The 16,506-nt window shown below is 40.4% G+C and overlaps 1 protein-coding gene across 1 annotated transcript in view; it reads right to left on the reverse strand.

Annotated features, from left to right (window-relative positions):
* Nucleotides 1–7,783: 7,783 nt before the first annotated feature.
* The window catches only part of RIC8B (RIC8 guanine nucleotide exchange factor B), a 54,612-nt gene continuing 45,889 nt past the window's right edge, over nt 7,784–16,506 (reverse strand). The window contains exon 10 of the mRNA XM_090043159.1: nt 7,784–8,185. Coding sequence (XP_089899285.1) covers nt 8,074–8,185 — 112 coding nt within the window. The 3' untranslated portion in view covers nt 7,784–8,073. The remainder of the gene's footprint in view (nt 8,186–16,506) is intronic.

A 16,506-nucleotide genomic window follows, 5' to 3' on the forward strand; every position in this document is an offset into this window, starting at 1 on the left:
CTCTCATTTTAAGGAGATTTACTATCCTGGCAGTTCAACAGAAGGTAAGTGCTCCGTTGAATCTAAGCAAGGCTGAAAACTGAAAACACCATTTTTTGTTACGAAGTGAAATATTAGAAAAAACAATCCATACTGCTTTTCAGAACGTATGTTGGGAACCAGGGGGTTTGCCCAATATTTTATCTCTCACAGAATTTTTATTGAAAACTTTTTTTCATAATGTCTTTTACCCAAGATCTTAATTTTTAGCACATGAAACATTTTAATAAGCATTGCAGAATGCTTGCAAAAAAGTTCCTATTAACATTAATAAAAGAGGATGGATAATTTGGCAAAAATCTAAGTGTTTTGGCAGTGTCAGTTTCCTGTGCAAATGTTTGTTTTAGACACTTACAGGCCATTTTGGAAAGACTAAAAAAAGCATTTTGTTAAAAAGAATACATGAACTGCAGTGAAAAACTGTGCCGCTTCTTGAAACACAGCTGTAGATGCTAAAGTGATGACTTGCAAACAGTCCTTTATAGACATTATTATACAAAAACCCACAAAAGGTGCAGTTCATGCAACTAAGCAGGAGACCAGTATAGTAAAAATAGAGGATGTGATTGTTATTAAAAATGCCAGCACTACAGTTGTACAAGCTGCTCTCTCTCAGTTTTGCAACTAGGCTCAGATTTTAAGTGACGATTGGAGCAATCTTGCCCTGTAAAGTGAAAAGGATAAACTTCAGAGTATTGGTATCAAAAGTCTGTCAAATCCACCATTTAGAAAACCAGACAAAGCATTCATTCTCCAGGAAGGTTTGCTGTGCTGTATACTATACATGCTGCTATGAACTATCAAAGTCTTTTCTGGCTTGAAGCTCCAGACAAGAATGCAGGTGGTGCCAAACTTTAACAAAAGTTCGACTGCTAACAATAGACAATGCAGTTGCAGTTGCAGTGAGAGGGTGCAGTGGGACTTATGGAGTAACTCTCACATGACCTGCACAACTGAGTGTGCTAGCTTCAATTCCAAATCGGCACAATCAATAGCAGACCCTGTGCATGAGTGAAATTAAGGGTTCCAGTTCAGAGAACAAGGTCAGGTTGCAGGAATTTTCTACTCATCTTGCAAGAACTCCTATCTTGTCCATTCCTGCTTTTGCTAAGAAGCATCTTTTTCTTTCTGCAACATGGTAAGGCCAAGCTGCTTACCATACTGCAGGATGGGATGCTAGGAAAACTAGATAATAAAGTTAAGGAAGAGGCAGCTTTCCATTGGTCGGCTGCTGAAAACAATTCTTCCCGAGTCTGCTGGAGGAGAGCAGACCTAATCGATGGCACAGCCTTGGGAGTCTGTTAAGACTTGCTCAAAATGCATTTTAAAGCCTAAACAGCACTTGCTTTCTGGAGCTGTACCAAGAACTGATGCCATAAAATATTAGGTAACACCAAGAGCTTGAGCAAGCATTGTCTTTGCATTGTGGTGCTGATCTATCCACATTAGCTGACAAAAATCAGGGAAAGATCTGATCTACAAAAAAGAAACGTAAGGGAAATCAGTGAGAGAGACAAGCTTTGCAGATGGATGGTACCAGGTATCCTATGCCACAACTACTGTGCAGTTGAGAGGTGCTATATACATATATATATATATATATATATATATATATATATATATATATATATATATGGTAGCATGCAACTTCCAAATGCAGCGGTCATCCCAGGTATAAAACGAACATATGTAGCAAGGTCAACAGGTAACATGTTCTTAATGTTTCTGATGCCTAAGTGCTTAAATTGATTTTGAAAATGAAAGTTGAGCACCCTGGAAAATTTTACTAGACAGTGCCCAAAATCCAGTAACTTCTGTAACTGTTTTATTTTTATTTTTTTATTCTGTATAACTGCCACGCGGCACTCTCACATTTATGTAACCTTGAAGTCTTAACTAGTAAGCTAAATGAGCGCTTTGTATTTTTCTCTGTTGGCATTAAGCTACACATGCGCATTTTGTAGATTTTATTTCTTATCTAGAAGTGTTATTTTTGCAGAAATGAAACTTATGTAAAAAGTCTGCCTAGCAATTACTATGTAAAAGAAACTATCCTATCCCTGTATGCTCAGCTTATATCATAGTTAGTGTCACAGAGGCAGTCCAACCAACATCTATAAAGAGGCAAAGAAACAGAAAACAGCAGAGACGACGACTGGAAAACTCTATAGGCCTGATCACCCTATAGACCGGTTCTCAGCCTCTCCGTCTGGGCGTACCCCAGCGAAGACAAAGGCCTTGAAAATCCGACAACTGACAACGATTCACCGTGTTACAGTTTTGTACTGTATATCTCACTCACGAGCTGTTGACCAGTTCTGGGACTACGGAGCCGGCAGCCGCACCTAGCTTTGGACTAGCTCCACTGTTGGAGAGCAAGGACTGGCTCTGGAACCCCGTGAACCAACAGACCCCCTTTGTATCCAGCATACTGTAACTGAAGAAACATCGGAGACTCCACTTCTCGACTGCCTCTCGTCGTACCTTAGACAGCATATCTACGCTCGCTACACTTGTATTTACTGCAGCTTCGTTCCAACCGGCCTCCCCTCTTATTCATAAGAGGGTGAGGCCAGGTGAGTGAATAAAATCTTTTTGTTTTATCCTATATCTACTCTGTAATAACTTCTATTACTAACATCCCATCTAAATGAGCTGTTGACCAGTTCTGGGACTACGGAGCTAGCAGCCGCACCTAGCTTTGGACTAGCTCCACTGTTGGAGAGCAAGGGCTGGCTCTGGAACCTCGTGAACCAACGGACACCCTATAAATTAAGAAACACTAACAACTTACTCCAAGTTGTCTACTTGTGCCAACTCGGCGAACCTCGAGGGCGGCTATAAAGCTACCTCCAATCCCGCCCCACAAGCCGCGTGCTCGCACAGCTCCGCAAAGCCCGCAGCTCCCCTAAGCGGTGCCGGAGCCGCTAGCCCGGCGTTCCGCCACAACTTCCACTGAAGTCATGGAATGACTGTGCCATTACCATCACCCAACACAAGTATAAGTATATATATATAGTAGAACTCAGTCTTGGTAAATACATATACAGACTGCCAATTTGAACATCCTCTAACAACCCATCTAGGGACCGCGTTTAGACTTTAAGCAAGAGAAAAAAAGCAAGCACTAGGGACTATAAACTATTGTAAAATCCCAAGAAAATCTTTCTTTGTTAATAAATACTGTTGTCATCTTCATCTGTGCTTTACAACAGTCTTCTGATCTGACTGCCCCAATACCAAATGAGATCACTGATATGGATAGGTAGGCAGTTCCTACAGTGTGAGAACACACAAATGATTCCAGTCTAAACAGTGGGGAATAACCACACAGCAATGCCTTTATATGGAAGGAAGGTTTCATCTTCATTCCTTGATTTAATCCTAATGTTTCTGCATGTGCAACAGACTGGGACCAGGCTGGGAATGCAGGGCTCATGAGAAGCCCTCTGTCTTGAAGGAGGAGGTAGCCATAGCACTTATCTGAATTTCTGAGATGGCTTGAGCAATCAGTGGCCTAGAGCAATAACACCTGTTATATTTTTTGTTACATGTTAATAAATGCCAGTTTGTTATAGATTAGACCAGTTGTTTCTCAAGGCAACGATCATCCTATTAACTGTATGTTCATATGTCACTCATCACAGTTGGTGTTGTTCCTGACTCAGACTTCCAGGCCCTGCCATACTGTACATAATAACTCAGAAGTGAAACTCCTGGCGGGAAAAAAGTTTTAACAATCTATGAGGTGTACTTTGATACTTGTTAGTAGTAGACAGGGTTGACAGGGGATGGGGGACAGGATAGTACCATGGGGAAGAGGACACGTCAAACCCATTCCAGAGGGAGGACTGAACTATCATTTTAATTACAGCCCATGAGACAGAGCTATAAAGTCAGGGCCTTGTAGGTTTGCAAATGCACCAAAAACCTACCACTGGGAGTTTGGAGCTGACTGGGGCAAGGCTACAAGACAGCTCTTATGTACCAGTACAGATTTTATGGCCAGAAAAGTGCTGAACACTTATAATCATTGACTAAATAGACATGAGTCCTGCTTTGAGTATGGGGTTGGACTAGATGACCTCCTGGTGTCCTTTCCAACCCTAATTTTCTATGATTCTCTGGGGGTGGCCAGTAAAACTCAGGATCAGGCTCTTCATAAACTTCAGTTATGGTCACCCAGTAGGGATGACCCAGTAGCATCACCCAGTAGGGGGAAAAAAAGTTATGCACAACATAGTTGGGGATGCTACAGTTCTTTCCTACCTACCTATCTCAGTGGCATATATCAAAAGATTCAGTAGCCCTCTTTTGTAGTGAAGTCCCTGCTCCCTATTGACTGACTTTAATATTACCATCTGTCCATACCCATTATTAGACTCTCCTTGTTCTCACCTCTTTGCCTTTCTGTACCGTTTTTGGTCACTATCCTGAGGTATGCCACTACCTGAAGTAGTACAGTAAGGAGCTCAGACTCTTAGAGCCTGCCAGTACCTCAAAGTGATACTCTTCTCTGAGTTTCATCTCTTCCCTGCCTCAGCACAGGCAGCCTCCCTTAAGGAGAGTAACCAGCAGATGCTTCTGCAGTCTCTCTGCTGCAACTCTTTCTTAACAGTATATATATGCTTCTGAAGACAGCATTGCATCCCAGCACATTCAGGAAGTTTTCTTTTCATACCTGAAAAGCTAGGCGCTGCACTAAAACCTTAGTTGCACAGGATTGTATCTTGTCTAGGGAGTCAAATTAACATATAGCACAGGCCACAGCTTGAGAGATCCAGTAGCGAGGTAGGAAGAACCATCAAAAATGGGAAAAAAGCTACAGGAACAAAGAGACCTGCCTGGGTGATCTCAAATGTCGGGGCCTACCAGCATGCAGCAGATTTCATATGAAGAGCAATCTTGCCATGTAAAGTGAAAGGGAAAACATAAGTGAGGAGCTGTGATATTGCAGTAGTAGGAAGTCCAACCTGCGATCCTCGTGAGAATGTTTAATTTTTCTTTTTGGGGGGGAGGCGGGGGGGAGATTGTTTGTTTTAAACAAATGGCGCTGCAGCTGGAAATCAGGTCTTCTCAGTCTCTTTCGCTGCCACTGGAAACAGCGTCCAGTGGTATCTGAAGACTGCACAATTCTGTTGCATGTTGAAAAATAAACTTCCAAGTAGGAAAATAAGTAGTTGTGTTGTTCCAGCTAGCCAGAACCAGAGCACAGAAGCCCAGTGCCAAGCAGCTTATAACGAAGTCTCTTGCGTCAATATTGTTTGTTACAATAGCCTCCCTGGTCCTCCCAAAACAATCATTTTAGAGTTGGTCGAATGCACTCAGAGAAGTCTTGATTCTACTCTTTTTCCTTAGTCAAAACTGCTTGGCATTTGGTGCAGGAAGTCCTGCTGTAGCACTTACTGGTCTTCAAACTCAAGTTGCTGCGGTTCTATGGAAATAAACTAAGGCAATTGCTGCTACTGCCATATGAAAGCAGGTCTCAGCTAATGCCAAGCTACCTTCAGATAGTCACTAATGAAGCTAGCAACCTGTTGCTCCTGAGGGACAGACAGTGTATTCTCTAGGTGTCTGTTAAACACCGAATAATGGAAACTGGAAAAAAGTAGCTCCTGAAAGAAATCTCCTCTTGGAACCTAGAGCAAAAGGGTGGAGTTGGGTCCTGTAGTGGACAGAAATTCTATCATATTTCTGCATGTGGCACTTAGGTATTATTAGTGCATTATAGAGACAGAAATGTGTTTTCCCTTTGGGTATTGTCTTTTTTTCAAATCTGGCAAGTAATGGCTGGGTACCCTTGTTGCCAGGTGGCTTGCACTCCATTTGTTCTGGTGCAGAACAAGGGGGTAGCCAGTTTCACAATTCAGAATTGCACAGATGGGCATAACCATCACTTTGGTAAGGGCTGCTCAGCTTATAAAATTAATTTAGGGCTTGGTGTCCTTAGTCCCCCTTAAAGAGAAAGGGCAGGGCCTTCTGTCCCTGAAGAGAGGAAGAGAGAGAAACAAACTTTTCAGGACTGTCAGTATTTTCATCTTTTAAGAGCCACAACACTGAGAAGAAGTCCTCAGGTAGCTTATCTCTGAGATTCTGTTATTTTCTCCATTCTAGCCAAAATCTTTCAGGGAAGGGAGGCACGTGTACAAACTAGGTGCTCATCTGCTGTTCAGGTAGTGCATAAAAGTTTCAGCCTAAACTTCTTTACCTTATGTAACCAATGTCAAACTGAAGGAAACTCAAGGCCCTTTTGCTTTTTAACAAGCCACACTTGGAGAAGCAGTTGCTAGAATCGTTCCGCTACGTTTTTTCTGAAGATGGACATGTGAGATAGTAGTATGTATGCAGTTAAGTTCTATGAATGATCTCTTGAGCAAAATGCTGAAAACACATTGGACTAGGACAAATGGTAGGTATTATCATTCACAAACAGACACTAAAAGACAAATCAGCAAGAGAGAGAGAACAGGTAGGGAACAGGGCAAAATACAAACTCCTACAAACTTTACTACACAAGCAGGTCCAGGGAGGTGATCAGTCCCCTCTATGCAGCACTGGTCAGGCCATAGCTGTAGTAAGGCATGCAGTTCTGGGCGCTGCACTTCAGGAGGGATGTGGACAGCATGGAGAGGGTCCAGAGGAGGGCCACTCACATGATCAGGGGGCAGCAGGGCAGGCCTTACAAAGATAGACTAAAGGTCTTGAATCTGTTCAGCTTCCACAAGAGAAGACTGAGAGGGGAACTGGTGGCTGTCTATAAACAGGGGGGCCAGCGGAAAATAGGTGAGGCTCTGTTACCCTGGGTACCACCTGGGATAACAAGGAACAACAGCTACAAATTGAGTGAGAGAAGATTCAGGCTTGATATCAGGAGGCATTACTTTATGGTTAGGGCTGCCAGGCTCTGGAATGGGCTCCCAAGGGAGGTAGTGCTCTCCCCTACCTTGGGGGTCTTCAAGGAGATTGGATAGATATCTGGCTGGGATATTATGATCCCAGCACTCGTTCCTGCCCAGGGAGGGGGTTGGACTTGATGATCTGTTCAGGTCCCTTCCAACCCTAGAAACTATGAAACTATTTACAATTATTTACTTTTAAAAACAAAGCTACAGCATTGAAGAGGTAATGGCTGAGAATGACACTTTCCTCTCCAACTGCCATGGCCGAAGGTCAACTTAAGAGAAAATGCTCTATTTCTTGAGCTGACTTCCCTTCAATGGACACATCTATTATTTTTCAATCAGTGGGCCCCAATTCATGAAAGTACATCACTGTACCCTTCAGTCCATAGCTATTACAGCAAGAACTAAGCAAGTGCTTGAGTGCTGTTCTGAATAGGGATGTTTTCCTCAACTAAGACCAGTTAATCTTACTGGACTTATATTTATGTGGCTCTGATCCAGGAAAACTGCAAGGTGCAACTTATTTCTTAAGGTAGACTTAGCAGTAATCACTGACTGACAGAACAGCAACATTTTAAACAGACTGCTTAACCACAAAGATGGATGGTAAGAAACAATTTAGCGAAGGTCATATTTAGAAAAAGTGGCTGTATAAATCAGTGAGTTTTTCACTAGGTCCCTCATGATTTCCAAGATTTAGTTATTAGGCATAAAGGATAGTCTTTCATTCTTCTAACTTTCTTGAAATTGCATGTCAGGGAAGGGATGTAGGTAAAACAGTACAAACCCAAGAGGAGGGTAAAACGTATGGACACTGGAAAAGAAAAGAAGACTCCAATAGATTTCAATACATATGTTTACATTTTTACTTTGTTTTGCATTGCAGGCTCTCAATATCCCACTGAAATACAGTTAGCTTTAAATTAATAAACAGGTCATTTGTTCCTATATAAATAGCTGTCATAAAAATGCAGAGATTACATCACAGGATCCATCATTTAAATCTGTCAATAACAAAACTATTAGAGTGAGAGTACTGGTTTCTGTGAGGGTAGAGTGTTTACATAAAAGGTCTCATGTCTAAGGAAAGCTGCTGATTAAAGGAGATATTGGTAGGGATGCAGGTGATGCTTCAGTCAGATTCTGAACTCTCTGGCTCATTGATCTGGTACTGACTGACTGTCTCCGCCAAAGGAGCCATTGAGCCATCGGGTCGTACTCCCATTGGTTTTATAAACTCATCTCTGCAAGAGATTAAAAAAATCTTTATTAGCATAAGTACACATATAACAATCCACACTGCTATAATACACACACATGCAATCACACACAGCTATGTCCTTTTATAAAGAGAGTCTTTAAGAGGAAATTTGTACTGAAGCTCTCCATTTGAACAAGAAAGGGGAACAAAAAATTACCCAAGATGGGATGGGGGAAAAGGGGGAAAATAAAGACATTTATGTAGGCCAAACCTACAAAGCCAAATGAAAGCTACATGAGAAGTCAATGCTTAAACAATGAATCTGCTCCTTGTTTGAAATATACACACTAGCTTTTTTCCCTAAGAATTCTTTAAGAAATGGTCAATACAGTTTCACCTGCCATTCTAGGCAACCCAAATAATTAAAATAAATTATTTGATACATATTCATCTCATTCAGGGAAACAAATCAGTCAGAACACATCCTGCCAACCCAGACTCTAGTGGTACTTAAGTACTTGTTGAATCATTTCGAGTCAGCTGGCTTTTTTTTTAAACTATTGCTTTTGTTTGTGGTCATTTAATTACAGGATTGACAGCCATTTTAATCTCTTCAAAGCTCCAAAGGCCTTTCCACTGCTAATCCAATTATATCTACTCCACAAGCTACAGACCCATCGAAAAGATGATTAATTATTGATTAAGTCAATCAAAAAGTATTAGCAAAGATTTATTTAATCCTTACTTTTCATCACCTCATTTATTATATGTGGATTATGGCAAAGGCTGTGAGGTCAGAAAAGAACATTTTGGGTTTTCTTTACGGGGGGAAAATATTTTTCATTTTCAAGAGGTGCTTTTAAGTAGTGTGCAGGCCTGACCCTAATTTGCCATGTTTGAGAGGGAAAATGTTATGAAATTTGCCCCTTGTGCTCACAGAGAGTCATAAACTGGACCAGGAGAACATAGATACAGCAAAAAAAAAAAAAAAAGATATATTTCACTAACTCTCTGCCAGATCCAGATTATCTCCTTAGTCAGGGAGAAACAGAAGTACACTAGACATAGAAAACAAACCTCACTTTCTGCTGATAGCTGCTATGATAGCAGCTGCAAAAGCAATACCTGACTTCCACGGTATGAATGGTGAGCTAGATGTACAGGTCAGCAATGGTTAAACACCAGTCTCAAAAGAAAAATCAGGAACTGTTTCATTCTTGTGAGACAGATGAGAACAGTAATATTCAGGGAATAAAGGCTTCCAAGTATCACAGGAAAAAGCAGTATTTTCTATGCAGTGTGGTTTAGGAGACCCCAAATCTGATAAAGTCAGTGCATTTTGTTAAGTAGGACTAAGATGGATGGGGAGAGCTTGGTACTCATGTAAAGGCTGCAACCCCTGAATGCTGATGAGGATAGCCCCTATGCGTCTTCCTTGTAGTCCATTATCCAGGGTGATTTAGTATGAGATTTGAATTGCTCCTCTTGAAGGGGAGGGACTTGGCCACATGTTCTTCTTCAGTACTGACTCCTCCTCCTTTTCTCATGCTGGTAATACAGTTTCTAAGATTTTCTCTTCGCCAAGTGACAGTGAATTTTATTCAGAAAGTTCTCTTGAGACCACATGTACCTAGAAGAACCCTGGAGGCTGGGAGTGTTGGAGAACGGCATGAAAAGAACTTTCAAAACATAATTCTGTAGCGCAGGGGTGGCCAACCCGTGGCGCCGGAGCCACATGCAGCTCTTCAGAAGTTAATATGCATCTCCTTGAATCTTTGCACAAGCCCACGGTGACCAGCTTCCATAGCCGTTGCATCACATCACGTGATGTAACTGCTTGCAGCGAGCACATTACTCAGTTTGGACTCAGAAGTTTGGATTCCAGAGCTGCAGGTTGGCCACCCCGGTGTAGACCCAAACTACAATGAGGATCCACAAAGCTAGTGTCTTGAGATGACCCACACTGTTCTTGCTGAGATGGAAGCTCCCCACAAAGCAAGTGGTGAAACATTTTGGAATCTTTTCAAAACCTGAAGGTCTTTGCTCTGAAAGGATGTAATAAAGAAGTTAGAAGCCTCATGGTTTAGAAGCCTAACGCTCAATAGTAGGCGACAAAATTCTCTGACCCCCTAATTCAGTTAGTCTTAAAAGCTGCATTTCAGCTACATAACTGTCTCTCACTCATGTTTAAATCTCCAGCCCTTGTAGAAAACTTGGTCATTGGACAGCCAACAGTCATGGATGCAGAACAGAATCACGGTGATTTATATTTTTTTAAACCAACGTGTGGAATGTGAACTGCCGAAACAAGACTGGGAACAAAGACTGGAACCCAGAATCCAAGCCCCCTTCACCATCCCACTCCCTGGGGAGCTCCCACTGCAATGGGTTAGTCAGATTCCCTCTTGTTGCTTCTCCTTCTGGCATCATACATCTTGTGCTCTTTTCTATCTAGTGACTTGGCTTCAACAGGTAAGGGTAAAGAGTGACTTGCATGCAACCTATGCTACAGCCTAGTGGTTAGAGCACTGTGCACATCCAGTTCTGCACTTCATACTGACATTCATGCTGATGGTGTCACTCAGGCATTGGGAGTGCTCTGTAAATGCCTAAAAGATCAGGGATTTGGACAGAGTATTGGTGAATTTCAGTGGTGCTTAGGTGGAAATCAAGCACTACATACTAGCTAGGTATGGATTACTTCTGAGCACATGCACAAGCCTCAGCTGAGATGTCCAAGAACTTTTCAGCCCAAAATAGAGGTCCCTAATGATTCTACGCACCTACACAGTTTCCTGGCTGCCAAGAGGACTGATTAGGACCATACACTTTGTGAACTGGGCACCTAAATTCCACTGAAGCACCTCTGGGAAGGATGTACATCTAATCCCAGGTATATGAGCACTGTGAAAATTTAGAAGCAATCCTGAGACATACTGAAAAAACACCAAATAAATAAAACCAGGGGTGAACAAGGAAGAAGAAAAGGAGACAAAAAATGAACAGATCTGACCACCATAGGAGGACGTTAACAGAGATGGAGTCCCACAGAGACGGTACAACTAAACTCCATGAAAGTTATGTCACCAGTTTCAGTCAAGACCACAATTCACCCTTTGCCTCTAAAAGAAGTTCCTACTCCTATTCTTGTCCATACAGGCCCATGGAATGAAAAACTAAGAGCAATTAAACCAACCACAGCAACTGCTGAGGTGATGTAAAGGGCAAGGATGGTTGCTCACATATCTCAGGCCAATTGTAGTTTACTGAAGGTTCTATGCAGCAAACAGAAGTTTGGACTGCATATATTTTAGCCATCAACAGCTTCCAAGACAATCCATGAGAAGAGACAATTGAAAATGAATCTCAGAGCCATCTTAGAGGCAGAGCTTGGCAACTAAAACTGTTTATTCATATACCAGCACCTAATTCTCCCCAGGCTTAAAGATCTTACAGACAGGCATAGTCTGGAAATCTTCAAAACTCATCACGTCATCATCACCTTCCAATTTAGGCAGAAAGAAAAACCCTTCCTACAAAGCCTGAATAGATTATTTCTTTGTTAAGCAGTCTAAATGCCCTCAAAAAGTAACAACATCTGGAAGTGCCTCCAAATTTTCAGGATTGGAGATCCCCTATTTGAACTCTTTTTTTCCAATTGACATTCGGAATTCATTTTAAGATTGCAGAAGAAGGAGGAAGGAACTGGACATGCAGCTCAAACGCATCAGATGCTGGCTGCATAGATACAGTGTCCTAAGTCATTTGTGAGAACTAGGGGAAAGTCAAACAGCAAGAATGAATAAGCATGGAACACATCAAAGAAATACCATGATTTCTTTTCTCACCATAACTCCTTATAAAACTCAGTGCCACTCTGCAAAACTCATGTTGCAGGCCATTAGTTGGTCAAGCCAATTGTTTGACTCATCCTTCTAAACAAAATGTAACAGAAGGAAAGTAAATCTGGTTTCCTAGCTCATTGATACAATTTATGTTTTATTTTCCATGAGGATATTCAGAATTATCAAATGTAATTTCACAAGACCATTTTAGTCTGTGATACGTCAAAAATAAGGTCAGCAATTTTCTTTTAGATCTGAATTTTCTATAATTTCTATGTATGGAATAGAAATAGAGGTTCATATACTTGATATTAACTTATTCTTACTAAAGTAAACCATTTGCAGAGTACAGAATAGCATTATAAATACAAATCAAAGTGCGACACAAGCAACATGTACTTCTCTCTAAAGGTTAAAATACACTCAAGAGTTTTGTACTGACAGCAATTACAACATTAGAAACTGACTTGCCCCCTCAAATGTACCATATACATGTATATGGTAATGGTGATCTCCTGTATTCCTCAACACTGTACATCAGTGTTTTGAACTACCACATATTCTGTCCTGCCCTCTCAAGTGCCACTATGATCCCCATCCCCAGAGGCAACCCTAGCAGGGGCTAGGCAACCCCCTGGTTGCCATCTTGGAACCAGAAGTCCCGCCCTCTAACCCCAACCTTTGGTATCCGGACTGGCCTTGCTGGTGAGTCCTGCCAGCTTCCCCTGGGTCCTACTGCCTCGGCTCCTGTCATCTTTGACAGGCAGCCAGGAGCAGATAAATGTTAATTTTTAAATTTTTTAGGGGCCCCTGGGCTGGATAGTAAGGTTTGGTGGACTATATTTGGCCTGCGAGCTGTATTTCGCCCGCCCCTGCCTTACTGGCATAAACTGTCATAGCTCCACTCACTGTTGTGAGTTACTGGTTTAGCACTGGTTCCTTAAAGACCTCAACAAAGTTCTGGCATTTCAACACCAGCTGGTGACCTCTCTTGTTTAAAGGTGCAAGCTGGTATGTGGTACCCAGGTAGACACGGCCAAATCTACATGTAAGAAACCAACTTTTACATGTACGCTAGGCCCAGTTATACAATGTAAACTCTGTTGTCACGGTACAGGAAAGAGGTATTACTTCCCCTGCCACTAAGGGGAGGTGCATTGTGAGTTTTGCTGCATCTAGTAAATATATTTAAATGCAAATATATAAACATGCATATTTATGCATATTTAAACTGATTTTATAAAAATCCTCGCATGACCCTTACTATGATCAAATACCCTTTTCAGCGACACATGTTTTTCTATTACAAACAAGGCATTCTATTCAAGTATACTTATTAGAAAATGCACCATAATTAAGCAGTTGGTAAAATGCATTCTTTTCCACCACTTGCAGATCTCCCAAGAGTCCCTTCAAATTTACCTATACAAGTTCGAGCTTCCTGCTTGCCATTTAGCTTGATAACGACTCAAAAATCATTCCCTTGTTTTCAAGGGTCCTTCTTTCTTGTCTGCTCTGTGTACTGCAGGGCAGTATTGACACATGGAATTAATGACAGTGTCTGTAATGAAACAACCGTCATGCAAACACCAGTCCGCTCCTTTGATAAAATGGCATGTTGGGGACCTATTCACCTCCTTATAATTAAGCACTACATAATAGTTCCGATCCTTTCATGTAACATTATTTTGTTCTATGATTAGAAAAGAAGAAAAAAAAAATCTGTGTAGCGTTGCCTTCTTCATTCATGCCATGATTAATTCTGCGTTTTTAATGAGCGTGGTTGCTATTTAGGCAGGTTCTGTTACATACTTGTTTTGTTGACTTCTGTTCAATGTACAACAAAACCCAAGCTGTGGTAATTGGGGACCATTTCATAAGCAAAAGGATTCCTGCTATTAATACAAGGTTGGCTTGGAAAAAGCACTCTGACATTTTAAATTAGTCAATTAATATATAATTCCGCCCATCATTTATAATGGTAGAAAAACCCTTCATATATTTATCAGACATTTTAATTAATATGGAATGTTTGTAATAACATTGGATACAAACAGACAGAAAAAGTGCACAAAAGTGATTTAATGTAGCTAAATTGAGCATTTTGAAAATGTGAAAGGTTGTGTTAAATCTTTTTGAAACGAGTGAGCAAGTTTTTGGAAGCTCAAATACATGCCTTATGACTAGATTTACAGTCACTCTCTCTCACTGCTACAACAAGATGATATACTCTATTTGTTGCAAAGAAAATCCTGATTATAAAATAAATAAATTTGAAGAAAATTCCAGGTGCTAAAACTCTGCCCAAGTAGTTTCTAATTTTCCCCAGTACAATGAAAAAGTCAAAAGCCTTCTTCCCTTATATTTAAAAATATTGGTACAAAAACAACTTTGCCAGGCCAAATCTGGGCAAAAAAGTTTAGTTCTTGTGAATGGAACAAAAAGCTCTTACAAAACCTAAGGATAATATATAAAACCCAACTATTTTAATTTCAAATTAGGAGTGTCAAGCTTTTTGTTCACTTTTTCTTTTTAAATGCTTCATTCTTTTATTTCCCTTGCGTGTATCCTGACACAAGGTATAAGTTCTCTCACATACTGGATGCCATCTTCATGAATTACAAAGCTTCAAGTCATTTCATGTCACAACTGCAATTTAAATCATAACAACTTTATGGTTAAACTGCAGAAGCATTTATTGAAAAAAACATACCCCACACATTCAGAACTATTTTCCTGCTACCTGTGTATGAGAAAAGGCTGAAACATCCCAGTCACACTGAAATGCAAACCCCTCTTCATGGAAATTATGTTCGGATTTAAAAAAACAAAACAAAACTGGATGAATTAATATTCATCAAAACAATGAGTTCTCTCACCAAGAAGCAATCTTGCTCTATTGTTTAGTGTGGAAAAATTCATTTATGCAAAATTTCCACATTGAAAATAATGAGCAACTGAAAAAAGTAGCAATGCCAATATAAACTGAACTTTAAACTAGTCGTTCTCAACCTTTTTAGATTCAAGGAACCCTTTATTAGACTTAAGGCAGCTCTCTATAACTTCTGTAAATTGAGCTGTACCCCATTTCAAAAACTAATTTAATTATTACAGTGTTTACCCTCCTTGCAGAGAGGCCAGAAAGTAGAGGTGGGGGAGCAGCCAGGTAGACAGAGCCGAGTCAGCCCTTATCTGTTTATCTTCTCACACTTCCTGTGGTGCCCTTCAAAGGATCTCATGGCACTCCAGGGTGCCCTGGTTGAGAATCACTGCTTTAGACTAATGCCATCTGCTTTTCCCTTGTCTACTAGAGTGCAACTACCTTTAAAACTGCCAATAAATGCCTGCATTACAAACCCATGACCTTCCTCCATCTCAAATCATAGTTTTTGTTATTTAGAGGTGCCAACTAAAAAAAAAAAAAAAGACTTCAAATGTTTCCCTGTTGCATACAATTAAACCATCATTACTAGGTATTGTTAAATAATATTAAAGTGTAATACAAAATGCTAATGTAATCAAAAGGTGATGATTCTCAGCACATTACAACTGTACACAAAGAGTCTGTGGCTGCTTATGAAAGGTTATTATTTTTGGCCACAATTATGCCCTGTGAACAAGGGGGTTTTTTTGCGAGAAATTCAATCTATCATTAGATAACCACTTTAAAAAACAGAGCTGGGGTGGCCTGTAGTCAGATGGGTTGAATTTCCCACATTAAGTCTGCAAAGGAAAACAATTTTGCCTTAAATTTTCTCATGCTTCACAGCTTTTATGAATGTTAGCCCTAAATGGATTATTTTTTCCATAAATCAAGGCACATTCTATACACAGGTTTTGCCATACTACGAGGTTGGCCCATTCTAATCGCCTCCTGAAGTGGACCCCAATTAGTATGTGCAACCTGTGGGAAGGAAAGAGAAAGAGAAAGAACAGGTCTTTCTTCCTCCCTTTTGTCTTCAATTTCCCCTCCCGCGCCCCACAAAAGGCACCTCAAAACCTAAAATGCTTCCATTATTGGATTCTTGATGTGTTACTTCCTAGTACCAACAGGTGAAGAACGACTATAAAAAAAGAAAACAGACTCGCCAGTGATCTGCTTTAACTCTATAAGCTTCAAAGCAAAGAATACTTAAAATGTCCTAAAGCCTGACGCTATAGTCCCAGAAGTATAATTCTACTGTAGGGGAAAAAGAAAAAGAAAACTTGACTTCATAAAATTAATTTAATTTTCAAGTGTCCTCCATGTTAATTTGTAAATTACCAACCTAAAAACAATGCCTGGCTTGTAGACTTAATGTTAGAACAAATGCACAAATTCAATTGTTCAAAGAAACCAAGAAAGTCCAACTACCATAAACATATCACTTACTCTAAACAGGACAGAAGACTGCCAGCTTCCCATTTTATTTAACATTTATATAAAAGTGAAAAATAGCACTCTATTACATTTTGTTAAAAAATTCCATTCTCCTGAAAGAAGTCTTATTTTCTATTTTTTTCTTTTTGTTACTCTATT

Source organism: Crocodylus siamensis, chromosome 4 (assembly GCF_052110815.1).
Source record: "Crocodylus siamensis isolate JL-2025a chromosome 4, ASM5211081v1, whole genome shotgun sequence".
Classification (NCBI taxonomy): Eukaryota; Metazoa; Chordata; order Crocodylia; family Crocodylidae; genus Crocodylus; species Crocodylus siamensis.